The sequence below is a fragment of the Dreissena polymorpha genome, chromosome 1, assembly GCF_020536995.1.
Source record: "Dreissena polymorpha isolate Duluth1 chromosome 1, UMN_Dpol_1.0, whole genome shotgun sequence".
NCBI classification, from domain to species: Eukaryota; Metazoa; Mollusca; class Bivalvia; order Myida; family Dreissenidae; genus Dreissena; species Dreissena polymorpha.
In genome coordinates this window covers 111,944,377-111,968,895 of record NC_068355.1, presented here as the reverse complement: position 1 = coordinate 111,968,895, position 24,519 = coordinate 111,944,377, and the positions used below count along the sequence as shown (strand labels likewise).

At 35.2% G+C, this 24,519-nt stretch overlaps 1 protein-coding gene and 1 non-coding gene across 2 annotated transcripts; both read left to right on the top strand.

Annotated features, from left to right (window-relative positions):
* Positions 1-942: 942 nt before the first annotated feature.
* Trnas-aga (transfer RNA serine (anticodon AGA)) lies at positions 943-1,026 on the top strand. Its single transcript has one exon. It is a non-coding gene; the product is annotated as a tRNA-Ser (tRNA).
* Positions 1,027-21,688: 20,662 nt separating this feature from the next.
* LOC127866793 (uncharacterized) lies at positions 21,689-23,475 on the top strand. Its single transcript, XM_052407610.1, has 2 exons — positions 21,689-21,895; positions 22,160-23,475. The coding sequence occupies exon 2, from the start codon at positions 22,169-22,171 to the stop codon at positions 22,919-22,921; it is 753 nt and encodes a 250-aa protein (XP_052263570.1). The 5' UTR covers positions 21,689-21,895; positions 22,160-22,168; the 3' UTR covers positions 22,922-23,475.
* Positions 23,476-24,519: the final 1,044 nt, after the last annotated feature.

The following is a 24,519-nucleotide window of genomic DNA, read 5'->3' as shown; positions in this document are numbered from 1 at the left end:
ACACCACGGTGTTAGCAGATAATTTAAATCCAACTGCTATCATATAGTTTGCGAGTTTATTTACAAGGCTGTTTTATGCTATGGCCATTAACTAGGAACATTCTATGTATCATAAAATCGTCAATTAGTTTTGTATTTTTATTTTTTCAAACGCTAGTTGGCACAATTCCCTGTGACTAAGATGATTGTTTATGATGAAAAATCTCAATTAACGTTTCTACACATATCGTTCTATTATTCACTGTTGATGGCATTGTTTGTGATGATAATTTACTTGTGTGCATTACTTTACATTATTTAAATGTAAATTCAGAACTACTTTATTATCATTATTATTATTATTATTATTATTATTATTATTATTATTTCAATCATAATGTAGATGAGTTAATTAACAATTATTTCGATTTCTAATTAAATTAATTGTACTTTTGTGTGCGTTCATTTGCAGATTATCAGCAGAAGTCAGTCAGTCACAAAGGAAGATGATTTGATTTTTTTAGATGAAACAGGTTGGTATGAATAAGTCCATAAGGAGCTGTTATTGGTTTTGATTGTGTATATATTAAACGGTGAATTGTGTCCGCAGCTCAAAGCATACTAATAGTGGAATAGCGTTGCATAGTGCAATAGCGTTGCTTGCATTTTTAAATAAAATCACAGTAAGATAAGCCAATAGAGTCTTTATTGAAAAGTTATGTTGCGTTTAATTTTTTTTTCAAAATTCTATTAAATGATGAAAATATACGCATATACTAAGTGCAATAATTTAATGGTCTGATGTTTTGTGTCATCTTTCAGGTTTGTATAAAACTGATCAAGTGTTCTGGTTACCTATTTAAGGTAGCGCCACTGTAATTTTTTCCCGCGATTTCTTCAAAGATCGAAGAGCCTTTTACGTGTTGACTAATGTATATCTAATTTAAGCAGTAGTAATCTAAAGCTGTCGTGGCCGAGTGGTTAAGACGATAGACTAGAAATCTTTTGGGATCTTCCCGCGCAGGTTCGAATCCTGCCGACATCGCATACTTTTTGCGACGCATTTCATTTCTTATCTAACGTAATTTGATCTAATATAGCATATAGGCTATGTTTATTGTTAAATATGTTGCAATTTTTATGCACATTCTTCAATTTTTAAAATTAAAACAACGTTATGGCTAAATTGGGTGCATTACTGCTGAAATACGAATCATGCATGTTGCATTTTTATTTTTATTTCAAAAGGTAAACGGTAAATCTGTCTATTTCTTGGTATTTTTGCTGTATATAGTGTATCTATAAAAACTAAGTTCAAAATACTACTTAAATGATACTATTTTGAATTTTATGACACTTTGTTATTAACCTACCAAATTTCTACTTGGCTTCAACCACTTACATTTCATGGCACTCTTCCATAGAAATCACGTTATTTAAAAATAAATGTCTGTAAAAGAATACCTATTTCATCTTGTTTAAACTTTAAACACCTTTACTGCATCTGTATACAGCAACTGCATGCCCATATTTGGAAAACTGGATGAATTATGGAACGTTCATATACCCCAGGGGTGCAAATAAACTGGACAAAAGCCGAGCGTGGGGGAAGTTTTGAAAAAATCAGTATATTTAAAAAAATGCAAGAAAAGTCTACCTAAAAATTTGCATGTAGTTCAGTGAATTCCCTTATTGAAGTGCTGAAGTAGCCGGAAAAAAGTGATTCCAGTGAATGGAGCATGTTCGTTAATGTAATTGGCGTCGCACTGAAGTGCGGCGACTAGTATGTAATACGTTTTTTTTTCGCTTATGGAGAGGAGAATTTTACGGATCAATGTATATATTTTTGTTGTCAGAACATCTTGCATAGTGGTGATTTTTTGTGTAAATTAGTGTAAATAAGTACTGCATTTGTGCCTATTACATTAACTACAACATGTATTGCCAATAATGCAAAGCTAATTCTTTAATAAATAACTGATCACAGGGACTTGGCAATAATAAAAGTCACAGGGCCTGGGCAAATACACGAACCGGTGAAACTTTCTGGTTTTGTATAAAAACAAAACATAATAAAATATATTTATTTTGTGGTTTTTCTATCAATAGCGCAGACTTTTGCTGTTCGAGTTTTGGTTAACGCGTATTTTCTTCAATTTTACAAGACGACAGCGACTACATGGTTTATTGCTTTATCATTATGTACACCCTGGTCTTACTGACAATAACGTAGTGGCGTCACCATCTATGTATAGAATGATTGCTTTATTGATAACCTTTACACTACAGTCACTTATTAATATCTTAGTTAGAAGGTGATTTTTCAAGCGGTTCCGTAGTGTAGTGGTTGCACGCACGCTTCACATGTTAGAGGTCCAAGGTTCGAGCCCCTGTAGAATCAAATTATTTTATTTGTGTTCTATGTTAACGTTTTGTTTTGATGTATACATTTTAGTTTAAATTAATATGCTGTTTTATTTTAACCATTTTTGTTTTATTATGCCCATGAAATATATGTGTGAGAGGGTGGGGGGGGGGGGGGTCGTAAACACATTAAAACTTTGACAGTGTTTTCATTTCAATAAGTACTCAACACCTATCGTAAATGAGCAACGTAAGAATAAGTTCAGAATTATCTCCCCTTGAAGTTGAGAAAAATATGAAATTACGCTTACAAGATGAAGCAGATTTTTTAAAACCTACACAGTTCTGTTCCATTAATGAAAACTGCACACGGATGCCAGTAAAAAAAGGAAACCAATGTAAATAAAATGAACTATGAAATATTTGGGAGTTACAACACAAAATCATAGATAATGGTTATTTGGGGGTTATAACACAACATCATAGATAATGGCTATTTGGGGGTTATAACACAAAACCATAGATAATGGTTATACCAGTATCTTTTTCTTTTTTGTTTAAAATAATCGGCGTATATATTAATATTTACAGTAAAAAAAAATCTTTCCATGCAACTTCATTGAGTGCCTTTTACACTGAAATTCCCGACGCCCTTTGATGCTTTGCATCAATACTTATCTTGTTGCAAATATATATATATCTTCCATCTTTGGTTCATAGTACTGAATAAAATCCAATGATAGCAGACAGCTAAAAACTTTACCACCAAATTTAAATTTAAGACGTTATCTGTATTACAAATAAATGCAGTCATCCCAATAAGAAGAAAAGGCTCTATTTTCTACTTACGTTTTTTTTTCCAAATTAATGCTCATTTTCGTATTGTTGACAACAGAGGAATGGATATGTTTTTACTGACAGATAAAAAAGGGCATTACACACATGAGACTCGCGAGTTGCAGTGGAACATGTTGCCAACAGGTTTAAACAGCTGTTCGGTGCTTGTTCTGAAATTTCGCCTTAATTTATGATGGACTAAACCTTTTTGGGTCCTGTGATTTGCATGCACTCAGCAGAAGCAAAGTTTGAATCTGTTAATTTTTAAACTAAGTGTTTCCGGAAAAATAATAACTGATATTGTTTGCCTGTTCAAAACCAGCCTCGGTAAATACAGTTTTTGAAATATTTGCAAGTTTTGTTTGCCTTTTCCTCAAGATTCACTGATCAGGTATGTCAATTCTGTTTTAAATGAGCGGGCAATAACTATACAATTTTGTAAATGTATCTTTAAGAAACAATCCTAGAGCTGTAGCAGCTTTATCGGAGGGCGACATTGAAAAACTATGTGCGGACAGCATTTTAGGTGCGATAACGATTATTATACATTTTATACCAGTAATTGCTTTGGTTTTGTTTTGAAGCCAATAGAAAATGTTTTTAAAGGCCCGTAAAAGGTGACGATCCGTAATTATTACCGATTATATATATATATATATATATATATATATATATATATATATATATATATATATATATATATATATATATATATATATATATATATATATATATATGCTATTGAACATTACCATAAAAAATGAGCAATGCAACTAGTTTTGAGCTCAAAAAACAGTGTCCTCCAAGTGAATTGTGTCTACAAACAATCAGTTTATTTACATCGCTGTTTACTCAATCATGCCGAGCGATTCCGAGCGGATTTTCCGATAACAAATTTTGATTGGTCGGCACAAGACATTGTGTATCACGTGAGCAGGTCAAAGGTGAAGAGGCCAGACATTCAAAACAAAAATTGGCGTAAAGTTCAAAGAGAAAATGTACACTCTCGCAAGAAAAAAACACGAAACGCAGAAAGGATGCGAAAACATCATATTTTCTTTGTTGCATTACTATTGTAAATGAAGTTCAAAGGCAATACATATTTTCATGTCATGTCACACATCCGGGTACATTTTACACCGCCGCCATTTTGTTTGGCAAACAAACTCACTTACGCATGACCTACTTCAGATGACGAATTCATCTATTTTTAGTAAAATATGGGTGTGTCTTTTTGGGTTAAAGGTTGCTGCAATCGAGCAGATAATTCAGTACGACGAGGTTTCTACTCAATTCCCTATGTCAGAGAAAATGAAGGCGATTTCACGAAATCTTTGAGCACAGATCGGCGCCGACTGTGGCTGGCAAATATCAACCGGAAAGATGCGCCGACAAAATACTCGAAGATCTGCTCCGATCATTTCATAAACGGTAATTGAAATGTATATATTGGTGTTCTTTTTTAAAATTGTATGCCTGAGCTTTCTGTTTATAGATACTTCCGTGTAATTGTTCGGCTGGCCCAGGCCTCATGCAGCGGTAAAGTGCAGTCAATGCATATTTCTTTGCATATATCTGATTCTGAACAGGTGTACATTTTTCTATTACAATACACTAAGAATATTAACATCTCGTATGCTTATTTGATGTATAATTTAATTTTAATGACATTCTTTTTTTTCAGGCAAACCATGTAGTATTTATGAAAGATCAAATCCTGATTGGGCCCCAACACTTCTATTTGGAGAAAACCTAACACCAAGTAAATCTTTGAAGAAAGAGAAGAAGATAGAAACTAACAAAAAAGGTACACTATACATGTATAGTAAATGTGGTTTGATCTGAAAAATAGACTACCCAATGTGTTATCTGGATTTGATGGGTTCGAGCTGGGATTGTACAAGAGTCAGCGAGTCTCAGTGTTGGTTGGTTGGTCCGTCTCTTTATTAAGTACACGGTATTATTAGTATTCTGTTTAATTTCAGATATCAGATGAAGTTGGATAGGGATGAGGTTCGAGAGAAGCACCATGAGGCCAGAGCACTTATTGAGTTACAGTCTGAATCGCCTGAGATTCGCGAAATATTCATAGCCGTGCCACTTGCCTCTGACAGTCATGAAACATTCACAGCCTTTGCCACTTGCCTCTGAGAGTCCTTCCAAGCCCCCCGTTTGAACATAACGATAAAAAGGTTAAATACCATACAGGTCTGCCAAACAACCGCGTCCTTATGATAGTGTTTAACAAAGTTACTCCATTCATCTGTACAAAAAATATAGGCTTAGGAATATTTGAAAGACTATAAAATGACATTGATGCGCCTTAAACTCAATATGCTAGTGCAAGACTTAGCTTACAGGTTTGGTGTCTCCACATCAACAGTGTCTAGGATTTTTCTAGTCATGATACACATTCTGTACATCAGACTGAAACACTTGATTTACTGGCCAGAGAGAGAGAGGAGTTACAAAAGACAATGCGAATGGAATTCAATGAAATTCAGAACACACTTCTCTAAAAAAACAGCTGTCATAACTGACTGTTTTGAAATATTCATTCAAAGACCTAAAAGACTTATGGCAAGAGCTCATTCTTGGAGCTATTACAAACATAACAATACAGTAAAATTCTTGATTGGAATAACACGCCAAGGATCTATTTCGTTTCTCTCTTCTGGATGGGGTGGCAGGGCCTCTGACAAGTGTATAACAGAAGGTTGTGGTATTTTTGGGCAAGCTTCTGCAAGGTGATTTAGTTTTAGCAGAATGTAGTTTTGACATTGCAGACAGTGTCGGTGTTCATTGTGCGGAAATAAATATACCAGCATTTACGCGTGGTAAGGCCCAGTTATCAGCCAAAGATGTTGAAACAACTCGGAAAATTGCGCATGTGAGAATCCATGTTGAAAGAGTCATAGGTCTTGTCCGCAACAAATATACCACCTTGCAAGATAAACTTCTCATAGACTATTTCATGAACGAAAAAGTAAGTATTCCCGCAATTGATAAATAGCTACTGTTTGTTGTGTGTTAACCAACATGAATGAATCTGTAGTTGGGTTCCATTAAGAATTTGTGTGTGAAGGCAACTTTCATAAAAACATAAAAGTGACATCTTAAGGATCATATGAAATGTATGTGCTCCCTAATATGTTATTGTCCAGAGCTCATAAGAATAAGACTAAAGTGACAGAAGATAATGCTCCATATTTTTATTGCATTTCGATTTAAACTTGTATATATTGTATAATTTTAAATGAATGCAAAAATAATTTGATAATAACACCATCTTGAAAAGCCAGGCTTGGTTATGCGGAGACCTGAATTATTTTTACATACTAGTGGTAACATTTTCAAAGAATGATTATGTATTTTTGTATATATGTATATTTATTTATTTCGGACATCGCTTATTTCTGTCACTAAATAAAATATATAAACATAATTTTGTTTTCTTATATTGAGACATTTCAGAACTTTATGAATTACGTCACATGAAAATGGACCTTAAGGTGATTGCGACCAGTTTGTATCCAGATCAGCCTGTGCATTGCTTTATTGACTGAATTACAAACAGATTGGATCTGTGATTTTTTTTATTAACTGAATGGCGAACAGTGTGGACCCTGATCAGACTAGTAATGACACTACGCTTTCAAGTGGAGGCAGATCTGGTTCCAAATCCAAATCGGTCACAATCGCCTTATGCAACTCATTTTATATGCATACTTAACTTTACAAATAACATCAACAACATCAAATATTCAAGATTTATTTAACATCAAACATGCAAACCATAGGCTGATAGCACTAAGGCAAACAGTGACACATGCTATATTAAAAGGAATAATATATTAGACAACGGCCACATCAAAATTGATAACTAGTTACTCGTTCTAATTTATTCGGAAAAGGAAAAAAGAATATACACGAAGAGTATTTGTTCGCTTGCCTCATATATGTTGCTTTATTTTTTTTTCAATTATTTACACATACCAAATATTTGATTTATCACAGTTACCATGAAGAGGTAGCAAGTATAACTGATTAAAACTTAAGCTGTTAATTAGTATTAAGTCCCTTGCATACATGTATAAATAAAGGTAAAACTAAGTAGTGTTTTGTAAAATATTCTAATAATGTACAGTCTTTTTTGCTTAAAAATGTTGATAAGAAAAAGAAGAAGTATAATACATTACTTATTGAATAGAAATTCTTAAATTAAAACTTCATTTAATAACTTTCTGAAACACGGTGATTAAATTCTTTCATGAAAATTATAAAAGGGAAAAATATATTATTTGTGTAACAATTCATAATACATTTTTTTTGCCCCATTTATTTTCATAAAGAAATATTGTATGAATGTCAAACATCTAGGAAGCAGACCAGATGTTGGGTTTCTACCTCTGGTCTGGTTCAATGGTCATTCTCAACAAAAACTTGTATCTGTATCAATCACAGTTAAGTATCACAAGTGGATATTACTTCCACATCTTATGTGGACAGTAATATGGGGGTTTCGGTTTTCGTTTGATTGAAATGCATTTAAAATGCAGGAAACCATGTGGACATTTCTCAATTGCACATTTCACAGTACATTAATTGTTTTAATACGCAACATCACCACAAACACAACGTAATTCTCGAGAAGCCCTATCGGACTGACTGATGCACATGGATTGGGTACTTATTTTTACCGGGGAAAGGGGCTGAGCAGCTTTTTTCTTTGGGGAGAGGGGTTGACAAGTTACTTTGAGATGTTGAGTAGCACTGATACTTTGCGGACCATTTGGGCACACATCATTGAACAATGTTCCTGTCCGCGGAGTTTTCTTATGTAGCCGATCTCTAGAAATGAGACTTCCTGTCAGTTCAGGTAGAACAGCACGAGTGAAAAAAGCCTGTAATTTTTCAACAATTTCATCACCATGTTTAGAATCGGGTTCAATCATTTGTACAAATATATCAGATGTGGGCCATACAACAAAATTACAATAATCCTTCCCGGTTACAAGGAGCTGTGTTTGCACTTGGTAAGCGTACTTGTGACCGTCCTTTAGCTTGCCATCACATAGATACGGAACATTTGCAAGTCCATGGTCCTTCGCAGTATAAGGGCACTTCATTTCTACCAGACCTTCACCACAGCAATCACATTTCACAAAACCATCCGGGATTGCACCAATATAAGGGTACTCTGGGTTAATGCACAGTCCACATCTTGTTATGGTACAGTTCTCGTGTTCTGTCCTCATTCGTTTTTCATATTCCTTCAAAGCAATATCTTCCTTTTTAATGCCATAGTCAGCAGATTTTGATCTGAAGCGCTAGGTGCTGCATACAGCTAAGTCAGTTGATAAGGCAGGATTCTCACTGCTTGTTGCACACACATATTTCATGATGGAAGCCGTTATTCGTCCAAGCCGAAAGCGAAACCACTCCTTACATTTGCTCTGGTCTCGTGTGAGCCTTTCAACATTAATGGCCTGCTCTTCAGTCACTGTTAAAGTTCTACTGAGTTCAATACAGTGCGCTCTCAGAGCCTCCGGGGACATATCTAGGTACTTGTCATCCCGTAGATCCACAAGGGCTGAGGTAGATTTCCATCTTGAAGAATGTGCTGTATAAATTCATCCTGGAATCCAGACGAGACAGTAAGAACCGACGAACATGTGTTTGCGGCATGCGAATCTCGCAACAAATCCCACCTTTCTAGTGCGGTCGGTTCAGGTACATGCGGTAATTTCAAAGGTTGTCGCTCTTGTTGAACGTCCTCACCTGAAAAATACAACATTGCTCATAAATAACAAAAAAATGTACAAAGATATTCAATTGTACAATGAAACATATATGTGCCATGTCACAGCCATAGGAGAAAAAGGACCTTAAAATAATTGTGACCAGTCTGAATCCAGATAAGACATGCTTTCAAAACAGATCTAAACTTTTCGTTTAACATCTTGAGAATTACTTTAGAACTTGAATAGCGAACAGTCACGATCCTGATCATATATACATATACTAAGTAATGCACTAGTTTGGTACAAGGCCAAAGCAGGGGTGTGTGGCCGCAGCCCCCGGAAACACATCACTTTAAAAGAAAGAAAGTTACGTCCCTTATTAGCCCATTATTATTTGGGCTGCTAAAGTGCAAGTGTTCCTTACAGTCTTTTAGTTAAGATAAGCTTTGATAAAGGTGTATAACGCCACTAATTAATAGAATATTTACATATCATTAATTACAATGTCAAGACGCCTTTTCTTGGTTGACACAGAAGTGAAATCGATATCCCGAACTTCAGCATAAGGCACCTTGTCGACTGCTGAAGGCACGAACCAGTAAGCCTGTTCATGTGTCAAAGTTCTTCGGGACACGAGGCTGTGTACACACTCTTTGTGGAATAGCAAGACTCCGACGTGGCTACATGTCTCCCCGAGACCAGCTTTACAATCGCAATGTGCTGCCTCTACCATGCCGTCTTTATTTGCGATGACCCAGGGATGTAGTGGTGTTGCGTTCATCTGCTGGGAGTGTCGAACCCAAGTGAGATTAAAATGAATGTATATAATGATTATTCATAACCTTTATACAGAAACAGAATACCAGGAGGAATCAGAGCACAACTGGTTGATTGCTTCCATAGATTTGTACGCTTTCAGCTGCTCAAATGTATATGCACTTTTAGTGTTAATTAAATAGTTCACAATGTCAATGTATGTGACTGATGGAAGACATTTATTGTCACTAACGAGATCGCCCTTACTCAAAGCGTACGGATCTCTTCCGCCTATCAATGATATTTTTTCCTCGTATCTTTTCCTTTCCTTTCCTTCTAGGTGATCCCTATATTTGTTTAACGATTGCTTATCTGCCATTTTAACATCAAATGTGTTCTACTTAGTAATTTTATTTCTAAATAGACGACCATTCACGAAAAGTAATGCTTGTTTCACAGCGGTATCGATTGTTTATTTTTGCCAAACAAAATGGCGGACACTTCCTGTTATCACGCACCTGCTATTATCTCGGGAACTATGTATTCCATGTGAAACAAAATATTGTACAGCACAAAAATATCTTACCGAACTCATGTTCTCTGTCTTTGTTTACGAGGATATTGTGTTGTTTGTAATACGTCATCAATATATGCGTACTTTACGAAAGAAGCCGAGGAACATCGGAGACAGCGGAAATGTACGGAGTTGCAAAGTTGTAAAAATTTCTTTAAATTATGAAACGGGTATATCTTCCATAATTCTTGACAATATTGCACCTAAGCTGTGCTATTATCATTTTTTTATGCAAGAGTAAATAAAATCCGGTAAAAATTAGACCAGTTTATATGCATAATAATTGGATGTTTCACCTTTTATGAGCATTTAATAGAATTAAATGCAAATAAAATAAATAAATAAAAATAGGTACATTAAATGAAATATTTTAGTACAATTATGGTGAAAGTTTTAGAATCAATACCTAGTACTCTGAGTTTTATTATTTTCCCTGATTCTTATAGTATCGGCTGTAATAATTGTTACGTGACTTTAATGATTCCACTTGAAAAAAACACGCAAGAATGGCTGAAGATCTGTTTCAATTTTTTGCAGTTTTAATTAATTTGCTGTTAGTTAATGACTTTTACGTCAGTTATTCTAATGATTTCCGGTTTTCATTGAAAAGTTGTTAATGTTTACTCCAGCCTGATGCTATGATTTTTTTTAACTTGCGTAACACATACTTTTATTAGTGTGTTATGATTTATTATAATTTTTATCAAATGTGTTATTATGGGCCATAATAATACGTTGGGTATACATATTAATAAATCATATCATCATAAATTAACCATAAATCAGATTATTTTAACATTTGACGACATAGCAGATTGTTAGGCTGAATTTTTTGCCTAAGACTGTGGATGTTAGGCCTTCAGTTACTAAAGCTAACATTATTGCAGAACTGATTCAATAACTATATACTTTTCTCTTAGTTTGCCATTAACGAGTTACAGTTGAAACTTTACTCTGACGCAAGCCAAGAGTTGTTTTCAACCATAACTAACAAATCTTAGATTAAAAGACAAGCACTGAGACGGACGATTTAAGTCTTTAATGAAAGGAATAACTAATATAGAAACTATTTTGTCAGTGTCAGATGTGTCATCAGGGGAATATGAGAGGAGAGTAATGGTTGATACTCTTCGCTCACGGAAATTATAGATGATTTTAATCTTTAGAAGAGATCTCTAAAACGAGAACTTTATTGTTCATGTTATTGCAATAAAATGTTTGTTCTGTGTTGCCTGCAAAGGAATATATGATGAGGCCCAACGAAAGCATACAATTTAGCTTTAAATTTTCAAAAGGCTCTCTTTGCGCACAGAGCCGGGTTGTTTATCTTAGTGATCGACATGAAGAAGAAAGAAGGTGTTTTTTTTCCAAAGTGTTTTCAGACATGAAGTAATATTCAAAAGTAACAAGTCCTTAAATGGAATACTAGTTTCCTCATGTTATTATCAATACATCTTCACCAAAAATGTCCAAATTCTAAGTAGTAGTAGTTTTAGTAGCTTTATTTTGGCACTGATAGACACATCATGGTAAGATACAAACACATAGATACATACTAACAAATACTAATGAATGATACGAACACTTACGCGATGAAATTTGAAGTCAACAAGAAGCTGAAGTAAAAAGTATATTTAAACGGGCCTTTTCACAGATTTTGGCATGTATTGATGTTTGTCATTTAATGTTTTCTATTGATAAATATTAACATTGGACCTAAAAAGCTCCAGTAAAAAACACGAATAAAATTAAAGAAAGAAAAAAGTAACCCTCAACGGGGCTCGAACCACTGACCCCTAGAGAGCTGGGGTAAAAGACCACCCAGCCATCCGCGCTAATATAGTTATTGGTGTATTGCATACTTGATATTAGCAATCCTCGTAGTATCACAAAATGTAACGACAACAACAGAACTCTCTAAATTATTCAATCATTTCGCGTTGAAACGCTTTATAATTTTCAGGTTTTTAAATCGTTAAAAGATGCATATAATGGATATTTTAGAGCATGCTTAATGTTCAGTATTACTGTTTCTACACAAATATAACTATAACGAAAATTTGCGAAACTGAAACATGTTTTTTTTTAATTTTGTCAATTTACCAAAACGTGAAAAGGCCCCTTTAAGTCGTGACGCATTTTATGCGCGACATGGAAACCGAGGAGCTTACCGTATTTGTAACAGATCCGAAAAATGTGTCGATGTTTCGTATGAATATCAATCTTTGGACCAAATAGTGAAAAGAATAGTGCATTTTCGACGTTGCAAACATTATATTCAAATCGATGTTCAAGAACATTTTTTTCTTAACGTCTTATTAAAGTATCTTATTTCTCAACTGTAAATTGTTGTTAAATGTAAATGAGTCATTACCAAGTCGTTATTTTTTAATCAATAAACAAAGCTTTATGTTTCTTTTTTTAGTTCTTATGTGTAATCATTCGCCTTAGAAAAGGTATTCAAGAGGCAGTTCGCAAAACAGTTGGTATTAGATACGTAGTTTTAATTTTTTAGCGAGTTAATTAAATATACCTGAACTGACTAACGCAATTATTCCATAAATAATTTCATATAAAGTCAAATAAATAAAAAAACAACACCTAAACTAATTAAATTAATTAAAAACTGGGTATGCAGTTATATGTAAATATATTTTGGAAATAATATTAAATAATGATTAAAAGTTATATGTAAATTCTCGTTTTAAAAACTTACAGACAACGCGAGGAAGGTATTTGTTTTTGCAAATGGAATGTCAAATTGTTGGTAAATATCTTTAAAAATAACTTAAGTGTACAATCTAATATAAGATAACTTCACATTTTCAGCTTAAATACTCATTCACACTAGTTGTCTAAATAATATTTTTATTTACCCATCATGTATAACTGTTTTGATGTTTAAATGACAGAGTATTTTTAGCGACACATGAAATGTTTCTATAACTCCAATATAGGTCTCAGTGGGTCCAAGTTGCGTTATGACTCTAAAATCTCTTTCTTAACACTATTTTCATATGACAAAGTATTATTCCTTTGATGTTGTATCACAACACTGCTTTCCACCTTGGTCCATTTACATACCATGACTTAAGTTTCCTATTTATTTATTAAAGGCGACACCTTTCCCAGATGACATCATCAAACGTTACTGAAACGAGTAATTGTTTGTTTATTGAAGTATCTGGTTGACACATTCATGTCTTCGCATTTTCATTTTAAACTGTTTTTTCAAGCCTGTTCAATTTTTGATTTGATTGTATTTTTAAATGTCGTATTTCTGATGTTGGCACTAGATACGATTCAAATCCTACGATTCATTGTATTTCTTAACTATTCTTCAACTGATAAAACACTTTTTTCTAGCGCTACATTATTGCAGTTTATTTGTAGTGATGTTCCATATAAGAAATGTATCGTTATAACAGAAGTCATGAATAACAAATTGTGTAAATTAAAAGAATTCATAGGACAGGAGTATTTGTTTGCATACACCTTGAATATTTAGTGCTGGAATTTACTCGATATATCTTATGATACCATGTTTTAAAACGAATACTGATAAAGATTAAATATCTTTTGAGGCAAAAGCAATCTACGTCTTATATTACAAAGTGAAAAATATCTTTTGATCTTAAGATTTTATGTCATCCTTCTTCTGAAAGTTCTGTATCTTCAGTTAGTTTTTTATTATGATGCTTTGTGACTTTAAGATTTATACATAATGCAGTTATCATTTTAATTCTACAGATTTTGTGCTGAATGACTTGAACATACAATTCGTACTAGCTACTTTAATACAAACTTAAATTAATATGATGTACACTACAATTATAGTTGGTATTTTAATTAGTTTATAAATCAAATAAAGAATCAAACTCGCTTCAAACTTATAGAAATTCAATGTGAACATGTTCAACTCGCAATATTGAACCTATTGATGAACATGACATACACATGTTACAATGAATCAAATAGTAAAATTGATAAGGTACCATTGATAAAATATTGTTTTTAGCATAGGTGCTTGCACCTATGCTTAAGGTATATACCACATTTTGAAAATCCACATCGGTCGGTTAACCTTTCTGAAGCCTTACCTGATCAAAAATCAGACGAAATATCTATTTAATTTAGCATATGGTAATTCTTACAATTTTTTGGGGGGAAACGTTTTTCTAACGTTTTCTTCCAAGAATATTACTGACACCGTTTTTAGTGAATTTTTCTAAGACCGTTTTATGTCAAAAAATCTTCTTATAACCTAGAACAAATTTCGTTCGTAAAACAATTCTGTTCTTGTTGATAGTGACCTCACACCTAATTTAGATCTATATGGGATCCCAATTTCTATTTCCTTCGTTTACTGTTCTGTGAGAGGTCAAATGTTTACATAACTGAATTAATAAGGCCCTGGTTAAAGTATATGGAACATTTCATCGGTTAATTATAAATAGAAATGAAAACATATTCTCAGCAGGAAGTGGGGCATAAAGCACTTTTATTCTTTGAAAATGTGTAAAAAATGGCGGAGTACGATGAATGTTTTCTGATTTATGACATGGATTCTGACGTGCCTTTCTATGGATTTGATGAAGTAGAGTTTAAAAGTAAGAGATGTGTTAATTGAAGTTAAAATGTTTTACTTTGAGCCAGAAATTTACGTTACGAGTAGAGTTAACGGTTTAAATGTGGCATCGGATTTAATGGATTCGCGTGAATTCTGGACGAGTGCTGTGTCTGTAAAATATTAAATGGAAAGCTGTAAATGTATCAAGTCGGAAAAGAAAACGGATGGTTGCATAATGGTATGCGTGAAATAATGTAATTCTACGTATTTATTTTCATAGTTATGTCATTTTGTAACCATTCACATTCGTCACTATTTGGAATTCCCGTTTCTAAAAATAGAGCATTTTGTTAACAAGGGGGGCGACTCGTGATGTCAGCAATCGTTAAGGCTACAATATACTAAATAATCGAGTCATGAAGGGCTGTACTTTCTAAACAAATCATCATATTTTCCTCGAAGGCATGTTGTACACTTTGTTCTGGTTTTATCGTTTGGAGATATTGATAGGGGAAGCATAGGTGTTCACTACTTAATCCCTGAAATAGGATAAAGTTGGAGATTAAAGTAAAAAATGGCACTGCAAAAGGTTACAATCCACTAGAAAACGGCCGAAAAAGGCGCAAAAACAGTCGATTTTGATTTGAGTCGAATTTGTTTTTGGTTTGAACATGACAAATCTTTTTTATTGCTTAAATCGATTCAGCTAAGAATGCCCGTCAAGAAAAGGTATGGTTATGGGGGTCTCTTTGTGCAAAATGTTGTATTTATTTTCGCTCAAAGTTGTCGCTTTTACATCGAAACATATAAGGAAACTATTTAGTATATTTTGACCTAAACATTTACTTCAGCAGCATCTTCCCTGTATCTTGCAACTATGCTTTCAGCGCCATCGGCGCTCTCGTTACTTCATGGAAATTTGTAACGAGCGAGTTAACGCCGATACCGACACGTTTACTCGTACATTAATAAATTACAAGTTCTTGCGTGAATCATAATATTGACACCTTTATTTAAAGTACCCGGTATATAAGTCCGTTTTTTTGTGTTAATATCTCAAACGCGCGCATTCAAATTGAGTTTCCGGCATTATATTACCTAGACAACATGCATTTGTTACATTTGTATTTGTAAATCAGTAAAAGTAAAATCACTGTGTATGCTTAGCGTCTAGAAAAAAGGCCTTGGCAAGCAGCGTAGACCCAGATGAGACGCCGCATAATGAGGCGTCTCATCAGGGTCTGCGCTGTTTGCTTAGAGGAATTTCTGTAAGAAATATCCTAAATATAGAAATAAATATACTAGACATCCCTAATTTTGGAAATAAATTGACCCAATTAATAAGGATGGGAGAGTCCACTAGACATAAATGGGTTAAACTCATATTTTTTACTCGATTGCATCGAAAACATAATGCTAGTAGGAACGCCCTCCAGTTCGATTCACGGGTAAAACCAGTCCTTAGTGTCTTTTACAGAAATATAAAGAACGCGTCGATATTGGAGATCTAACTCATGCCCTTCCGGTCGTGTGACTGACAGGAAATCAATGGCACCTCGGCGACTTATGAATGCGTATTTGCATATCAAACATAAGAAGAACACACATCTGTAAAAAATAAATCAGCTTAATAATTTGAAATTGTATTTCCTGCAATTGTTTAATTTACTATCCAGCAAATTCTCGAAAATAATGCATATATTGATATAACCTTACAAAGTATTTTTCAAGAAGAACAAAGTACACTTGCTTGCGTTGAAATGGTAAAATCAAACGATTGCTTTTGTTTATATTGATTGTACCATTACTTATTAATGATAAGTAGTGATTTTGTAATAGGCTATGTCAAAGCATGCCATCAATCAATACTTTTTTCGAGTTATATATACCATGACTGAAAACTAGCAAATTGTTGTTGCTCGTCATTTTTTGCGATCCCGTCAGAAAATTAAACAAATATGTGCGGCTGTTCTAGCTCTTTTCATTGACATAAGTGCTTGTTTGACAAAAGTAGCAAAGTTTAAGATGTCTTCACCACTTTCAGGCGTATATGAAGACAAAATAACCAAAATACGCGGTGAATCGTTTCGCGTGTTTGTCGTCATGCAATGAAGGATGCCGGTTTGTCGAGTATTCAGTCACTGGACCAGACACAGGCGTGTGCAATCTGTATTATTTGAAGGATGCTATGTTTGGCAGTTTGAAAATCTTTCAAATAGCAACTGGTTACATAAAGATAAGAAACTGGTTACACGATTATAAACTTGAGTTTCAAAAAATACTGTATTATTCCGGCGATACTATTTACTTTTTTTTACCGCTTGTGAAACTTAAAATTAGTACAGAATAGATACTATCCGTTGCATTAAGTGTTGCATATTCAGTGAATACATAAAGCAAATGGCGTCATTATAATTTATGATTCGCATATATTTCTATATTAAAGTCTGAATGTTTTAAAGAATGTGATAGACAACACGTGAATATTTTTTTCTTAATAATTTGCAAGGGATTCTCTTTGCATTTTTATGTTTAAAGAACTTCTATCTTAAGATAAGGAAGCGGGTACTGGTTAACCTTTTTTAATTACATTATTTCCTTTTAACGTTGTGGCCGATTCAAGATCGTGCAAATATTAGGAAACCAGAACGCATAGCAAACACATTTGGTGTTTGTAATTGTTTCACATTTAATACAATAATTGATTATGTGAAACATATGGGCCGCGCTCTGTAAAAAGCGGGTTTAATGCATGTTCGTAAAGTGTCATCCCAGATTAGACTATGAAGTCCGCACAGGCTAATCAAGGACGACACTTTCCGCCTAAACTTGATTTTTGCTTAGAAGAGAAAAATATCATAAATATATGCGGACTGCACAGGCTAATCCGGGACGACACTTTACGCACATGCATTAAACCTCCTTTACACACAGAATGGCCCATATTTTTCCAAGCTGTTTGGGCGTTTATAAGAAGTATGGTTCATTAAGGCACTCATGCTCATTTTAACACTTCTTAGGCCTTAAATATTGCATATAATTCTTGCTTTAACAGCATATGCCAGTTGAAAAGTAAAAATTGCATGCCAGAAAATGTACATGCTTTTAATCTAATGAGTTTATCGATCGTTTTTCTTTTGTTTGAAATATCGCACATACAAACTAAATAAGGTGCATTAAGGCACCGCAACAGTCTAAAACAATATTATGGTCTTTTTTTCGAAGGTGTATCCAAAAGACAAAGTGTTCGTTGGTATACCGGATCGCCTTGATTGGACCCGTTCGCAGCAAAACTGTGAGTGGTTAGGATGGAGACTGGCCAGCGCTGAATCATCGTCCCTGATGAACCGAACCGTGGCTCTGATGCAAAACAACGACTACTGGCTAGGGGCAACGAAGGAAAGCGGCGTTTGGAGTTGGTTTTCTGGTGCTGTAATGTCGACACCTCCGACGGAGGATTCCGGCGGCACGTTCTTATTGATGTGGAATGGTTCGCTAGATGACGCATCCGGCACAGATGAGAACATGCATGTTTGTAAAATAACATTTAAACTCTGGCATTCAGTTAGCCAATAAAAAAGACGTATAGCAAGTACTTCGTGGCTTTGAGTACTGCAAAGAAGTATCGTAAATACAATTGATTACGTTCCAATGATCGACCCGCGCATTTGTAAACTTGTATTGTATTTTATGTTTTGCTTTCCATATTATTACTTTCTCTATTTATTGAGTTGAGTTCACTCTGTATAGCAACACTGGTTAAAGCGAACCGTTGTGTTTTGCACCATCGGCCGTTATATTGTTTGTCTTTGCCCAGCTTTTGGTGTTTTCTAGCATCATCTTACGTCGTAAAAACTTACCGAAAAAAAAGATAATTGAGAATTCGTATTTTAAATTTATATGACGTATCTAAACGATGTATTTAAAGCGTTTCATAGTAATGTATATGGGAAAACAGATACATAACCTATGAGGTATCATGGCAACCATTCAGGCTAATCTGGGACGACACTTTACGCACATACATTATGCCCAGTTTTCTCAGAACGCGACACATATGATAAGTAAAGTAATGGATAAACGAGTACCTGCAGTGCGTATAAAATATATCGGGGATTTTAAATAGACATACAAGACATTGAATTAATTGTGAGAAATGTTATAATAGTTAAACAGTTGTCTATTGGAGTGTTACACTAATAATGTCAACGATGGTCATTTTTTGTGACAACGTCACCGCCAGCGATTTATCCCTTAATACTTTGAATTGACCGTTTGAAGGCAGTGACCTCAGTTTTACAAGTTATAATGTTTAACCCATTTATGCCTAGTGGACTCTCCCATCCTTATTAATTGGATCAATTTATTTCCAAAATTAGGGATGCCTAGTATATTTATTTCTATATTTAGAATATTTCTTACAGAAATTCCTCTAAGCAAACAGCGCAGACACAGATGAGACGCCGCATCATGCGGCGTCTCATCTGGGTCTTCGCTGTTTGCTAAGGCCGTTTTTCAGTCGAATGATTTTCCCCGTCTTGCACAGGTATTTTAATTAATTACATTACTTGGAAATTTCTATACATAAAATGATTCAGTAGTGTCGTTATTCCTTCACTTAAGCCTCTATTTTGCATATCAAAACCTTAGTATATTAATGATGAAGTTCAATATTCAGTCTTTTTAACATAGCCGCTAGGGAGCAAGGTAGTTCTTCATCTAGAAAAGTTCTTAAATCTGTTGAACACTCAAGAACTTAAAGAATGTTTGCGTCTATTTATCACACGTCATAATTTAATAGAAGGCATTCTTTTTACGCTGGACCAATATAACTCTTGCTTCTCCACTCTAAAACAATCAGACTCTTGAGTATAAAGTATTTAATAACTTCTTTTTTTAAATATTAACAATGCATCTACAGGATTTAAATCGAGGTTAAATTGATATCAGTAGATCGTCTGCGCGAATAAGTGAGGTAAATGTACAAACCATTCAAAAGTTCGGACGAAAACATCGATAAATCAGCCGCTGGCTACCATTTTGAACACCAATTAGTATTTTTCTCACTTACGCCCTACCAGTTACGTCCGTACAATCTACCACCCGTTACATAATGCAAAGAAATTTTGCCAAAACACACAATAAAGACTATTATTTAGAAATATATGCGAATCATTTAAGAAACATATATACTAAAAATCAACGAATAAACGCAAATTATTTCGTAATATAAAGCTAACCCATACAAAATCAGTGTTCCTTATAGCAATAGCCCAAATTTCAACGCTAGATGTGGTATGGTTACATAGATTTTTCGATATACAAAATGCTCGTTTTTATTTTTGTGATACAATATATTCCATGTAAACTTCCTGCAAAGATATCTATTCATACGACACACGAACACTAACATGCATGCAGGCAGGCAGGAAGGCAGGCAGGCATGCAGGAAGGCAGGAAGGCAGGCAGGCAGACAGGCAGACAGACAGACAGGCAGACAGACCGACAGACAGACAGACAGACAGACAGACCGACAGACAGACAGACAGACAGACAGACAGACAGACAGACAGACAGACAGGCAGGCAGGCAGGCAGGCAGGCAGGCAGGCAGGCAGGCAGGCAGGCAGGCAGGCAGGCAGGCAGGCAGGCAGGCAGGCAGGCAGGCAGGCAGGCAGGCAGGCAGGCAGGCAGGCAGGCAGGCAGGCAGGCAGGCAGGCAGGCAGGCAGGCAGGCAGGCAGGCAGGCAGGCAGGCAGGCAGGCAGGCAGGCAGGCAGGCAGACAGACAGACAGACAGACAGACAGACAGACAGACAGACAGACAGACAGACAGACAGACAGACAGACAGACAGACAGACAGACAGACAGACAGACAGACAGACAGACAGACAGACAGACAGACAGACAGACAGACAGACAGACAGACAGACAGACAGACAGACAGACAGACAGACAGACAGACAGACAGACAGACAGACAGACAGACAGACAGACAGACAGACAGACAGACAGACAGACAGACAGACAGACAGACAGACAGACAGACATTTATTTACTTATATATGCTTTTATTTTCTACAGTTCTCCTACATTTTATTTTAACATTCACAAGTCGTTGTTTAAATACAGGTAAATTTTGCGAATAAGGTGTGCTGTTGTTATTACTAAATTGAAAGAAACTGTGGCCTTTTAGTCAATATTGATCTATTTTAGTAAAAGAATCGTCAGTTGTCCTTTACCTGCATTATGCACTGCTTCTGTTTATGGCAACACTGTTATTTTTACATTCTCTTCACGTTTATTTACAGTGTGTAACTGGTCATGACTTTTGTTTGTTACCAGTAGATCTTGTTGAGAAAATATTAATGTATGTTGTTTTAAGGTATCTTATTGTGTCTTCATGCACTATTTGTAAACGCTGTTGCTGTGCTAAATTTCCTCATTCGACCCACTGCCACGGATCGGACCTTCAAACTATTTACTAATATTGACACAGCGGATCTTAGTTTTCGGTACACGGACTTACGGTACATAATCGCTTCATCAGAGTGGATAGATCAGGCATTTTATTGCCAATAATACGGAATAAGTTGTGGACTGACACCCAGAAAGAACTAAATGTCGTTATCCTCAATTGCTTTTTAACACATTTTTGTTTCAAACTTCCAAATAATGTATCTTAGCATAACTTAAACTATTGTAGTTCAGGTTACTGCAATGAGCGTGTATCATAAATCCGCAAGGAGTTGACATTTAAGTGTGAAACATTCGAAAACAAACACTCTAGTGGAGAAAGTATTTGAAGAAACGGTGAAATCAGTACTTTATGATTTATTACTTTCTACTGATGGCGGGCCCTGGTAAGTATAATTTCTTTACATGAATAGAGCGGGTTGGGACTGAAACAAAAGTTAAAGCATCGTAAATAAATTGCTGGCCATAACAGAATTACGGATGTCGAATATCAGATATCTACCATTTTTTCTCAAATGCTTTGATTTTGAAGCGCGGATTATTGTATATTGAATTTAAATAGTGATAGTTGTGATTTTCTGTTATACAGCTCGAAGGTAAATGACTAGATTTTTTAATAAAGAATGATAACATGTTCAATGCAACTTAATTAATTGCGTTATATTTTGGGGGTTGCACAATAATAAGGAAAAAATGCCGACTGGCTGGTGTTATGAGTAAGATTGTGTTATGAGTCATTAGTATTACAAAACAGTTTAATAACTTTAGCAATATTTGGTACATAAGATTGACATCCCGGAATATTCTAAACAGCACGTTGTTTCAATTCGCTCACACGTTTCGTCTGCTTTATCTTCCAGGCAGTGCCAATGGCCAGGCCATTAGTTGTGCGTAGCGCCCCACCGCGACGACACGCGCCTTATCTGACGTCATCACGTGACTTCATCGTTACCCGCTACATGCAACGCCCTCCGTTAATCATGCCAAACTACGGTAAAAAGAAAACCACCCTTGGAGTACCAAAAACAAGCCTGGCCAGAGTGCTTCTCTACGACAACATTACGCAACAACATATGCTTGATGTTAAATTGGCTAACATTAAAATCGAGAAGCAGCGTCAGGAAAATCTGCTAAAGATGCACAAACGGGCTTTTAGCGTCCAGTGCGAAAAACGTAACCGAAAATGCCAGAAAACGCTAGACACGAACGAGAAAACGAATAAGCAGATAAATTTACCGCTTCTACGTCATCAGCAGTCGACAACGGCAACGAGTGACGTTACTCCTCTCATGCGGCGAATGAGCACGTTCACTCTGAGTGACGTCCACCTGCCCAGGATAGGGAATTGTAGTAAACACATTCTATTAAAGTTGAAGACCCAGAGTGGACGTCGCCGGGTGTTCCACACTTACGACGAAAGCGGTATCTTCGCAGACGTTGTACCAGTCACCGCCATCTATCCCGACGTCAAAGACGACCCAAGGTTCCAGAACTTAAGAACTACCCTCATATCCCCTTTAGTGGAGGACACCGTCGGATTCGCGATACTGAGTCCCAGCTTTGTCAAACAGTACCCTTCTATACCAGAACATTTACTGGGTGATGAGGCAAAGCAAAAATAATGTATAGTAGGGATGATGAGGCAAATGGGAAATGACGTATAGTATATAGTGTAAACTCAATATGTTCGACTCGGCTACGTCAAATACACATGTATACGATTGTGAAGTCGATGCGGAGATTCACTATCAAAACGTGTGTTCATGTGTTGATCATTATTTGCATCATTACATTTGGTGCTGGAATGTAAATTGCGCAAGTAGTAATAAAGAACGTTAAGTTTTCATTTTCAAATATTTTTTTTTCAACAATCACATAAGATAGTGTATTTGTCAACCTTTGCCAGTTCCTCAACGATCTGATAATCTTATAAATAGTAATTAAAGGGATCCTTATATCAAAGCCCATTTTGCATTCTCACCGACTCCTTAACGAGGTTCATGTATCTCATCACATGCTAGCGTCGGGAAAATAACAGCCATGTGATCGAAATCACATCATGTGGGATAAACTAAAAGCAAAAACTTGCTATTGAATTGCGTCGTGTTGTTTAATTGTGTTGTTGTTGTTGTTGCATATGTTCGTCCGTTCTAAATACATTTTCTAGAATAGTACGACAGACAATATTGAGTTAAAACAATTGTTATATACTGCATTCAATTATGACTTTGAAATAAAATTAGAATCATATCGCTTTTCACCATTTTCGCGTGCAAAAAGATGAAACCGCACCTTCCCCACGTGCAAAAGCGCCCGATTGTCACGGATGAATGATTTAATCGTTATCTTGCACAGCATATAGTCAAATGATCACATAAACATTTTAAATCGAAATCATAACTCATTACTGAGAATCAAGTTTGAAAAGTGTTGCGTTAGAAAAGTCTCCAAGTGCATGCCCTGGTTTAGTTTCATCTAGTTTAGGCGGAAAGTGCCGTCGCTGATTAGCCTGCGCGGACTGCACCGACTAATCTTGGACGACACTTTACGCTCGTGCATTAAAGCCCCTTTAAATTGAGCGAGGCTCATAAATTTTCGAATAAATTTCAAGAAATGTCATACAATCTATCAATACACGGATATTATTTTTGTGAATAAACGGCCAAAACTAACCATTATCCATACACATTACAAAAGATAAATTCATTTATTCCAATGTATTTGGTCCCATTTATATTCGCGTAGTTATTTGTAAAGTAGCAGCTTAAAATCGAAATTTTCGCGTCTGGCAAACTGACTTGGTTCTAACTTGTTACCCAACTCATCACAGTTGAATTTACACATTACAGTTGTATGTTTTAAATCTTAGTTATTTATGCTATAATCTGATATGATGTCGATAGTCTAAAAAAGTGTGTTATTCCTTCAGACGATCAAAAACAACATTAAAAGTCGAAAAGCAACACGTGATGTATATATAACTAACATAAAAGGATTATTAAGTAAAACTACGGCCATATGTGTATCCAAAAGACGTCAAAGACGTAATTCGGAAGTGTGGTTTTCCAGCTGTATTACGAATTACACAAAAATATCCGATTACAATGCAGTTAGTGTTCTAATTTGATCGGACATATCTTAAGAATATGAACATTATCTGTGCAGTATATATATATATATATATATATATATATATATATATATATATATATATATATAT

Excerpts from the sequence above, each read along its gene's own strand:
- LOC127866793 (XM_052407610.1), top strand. The coding sequence starts at position 22,169 with ATGGCCAGGCCATTAGTTGTGCGTAGCGCCCCACCGCGACGACACGCG.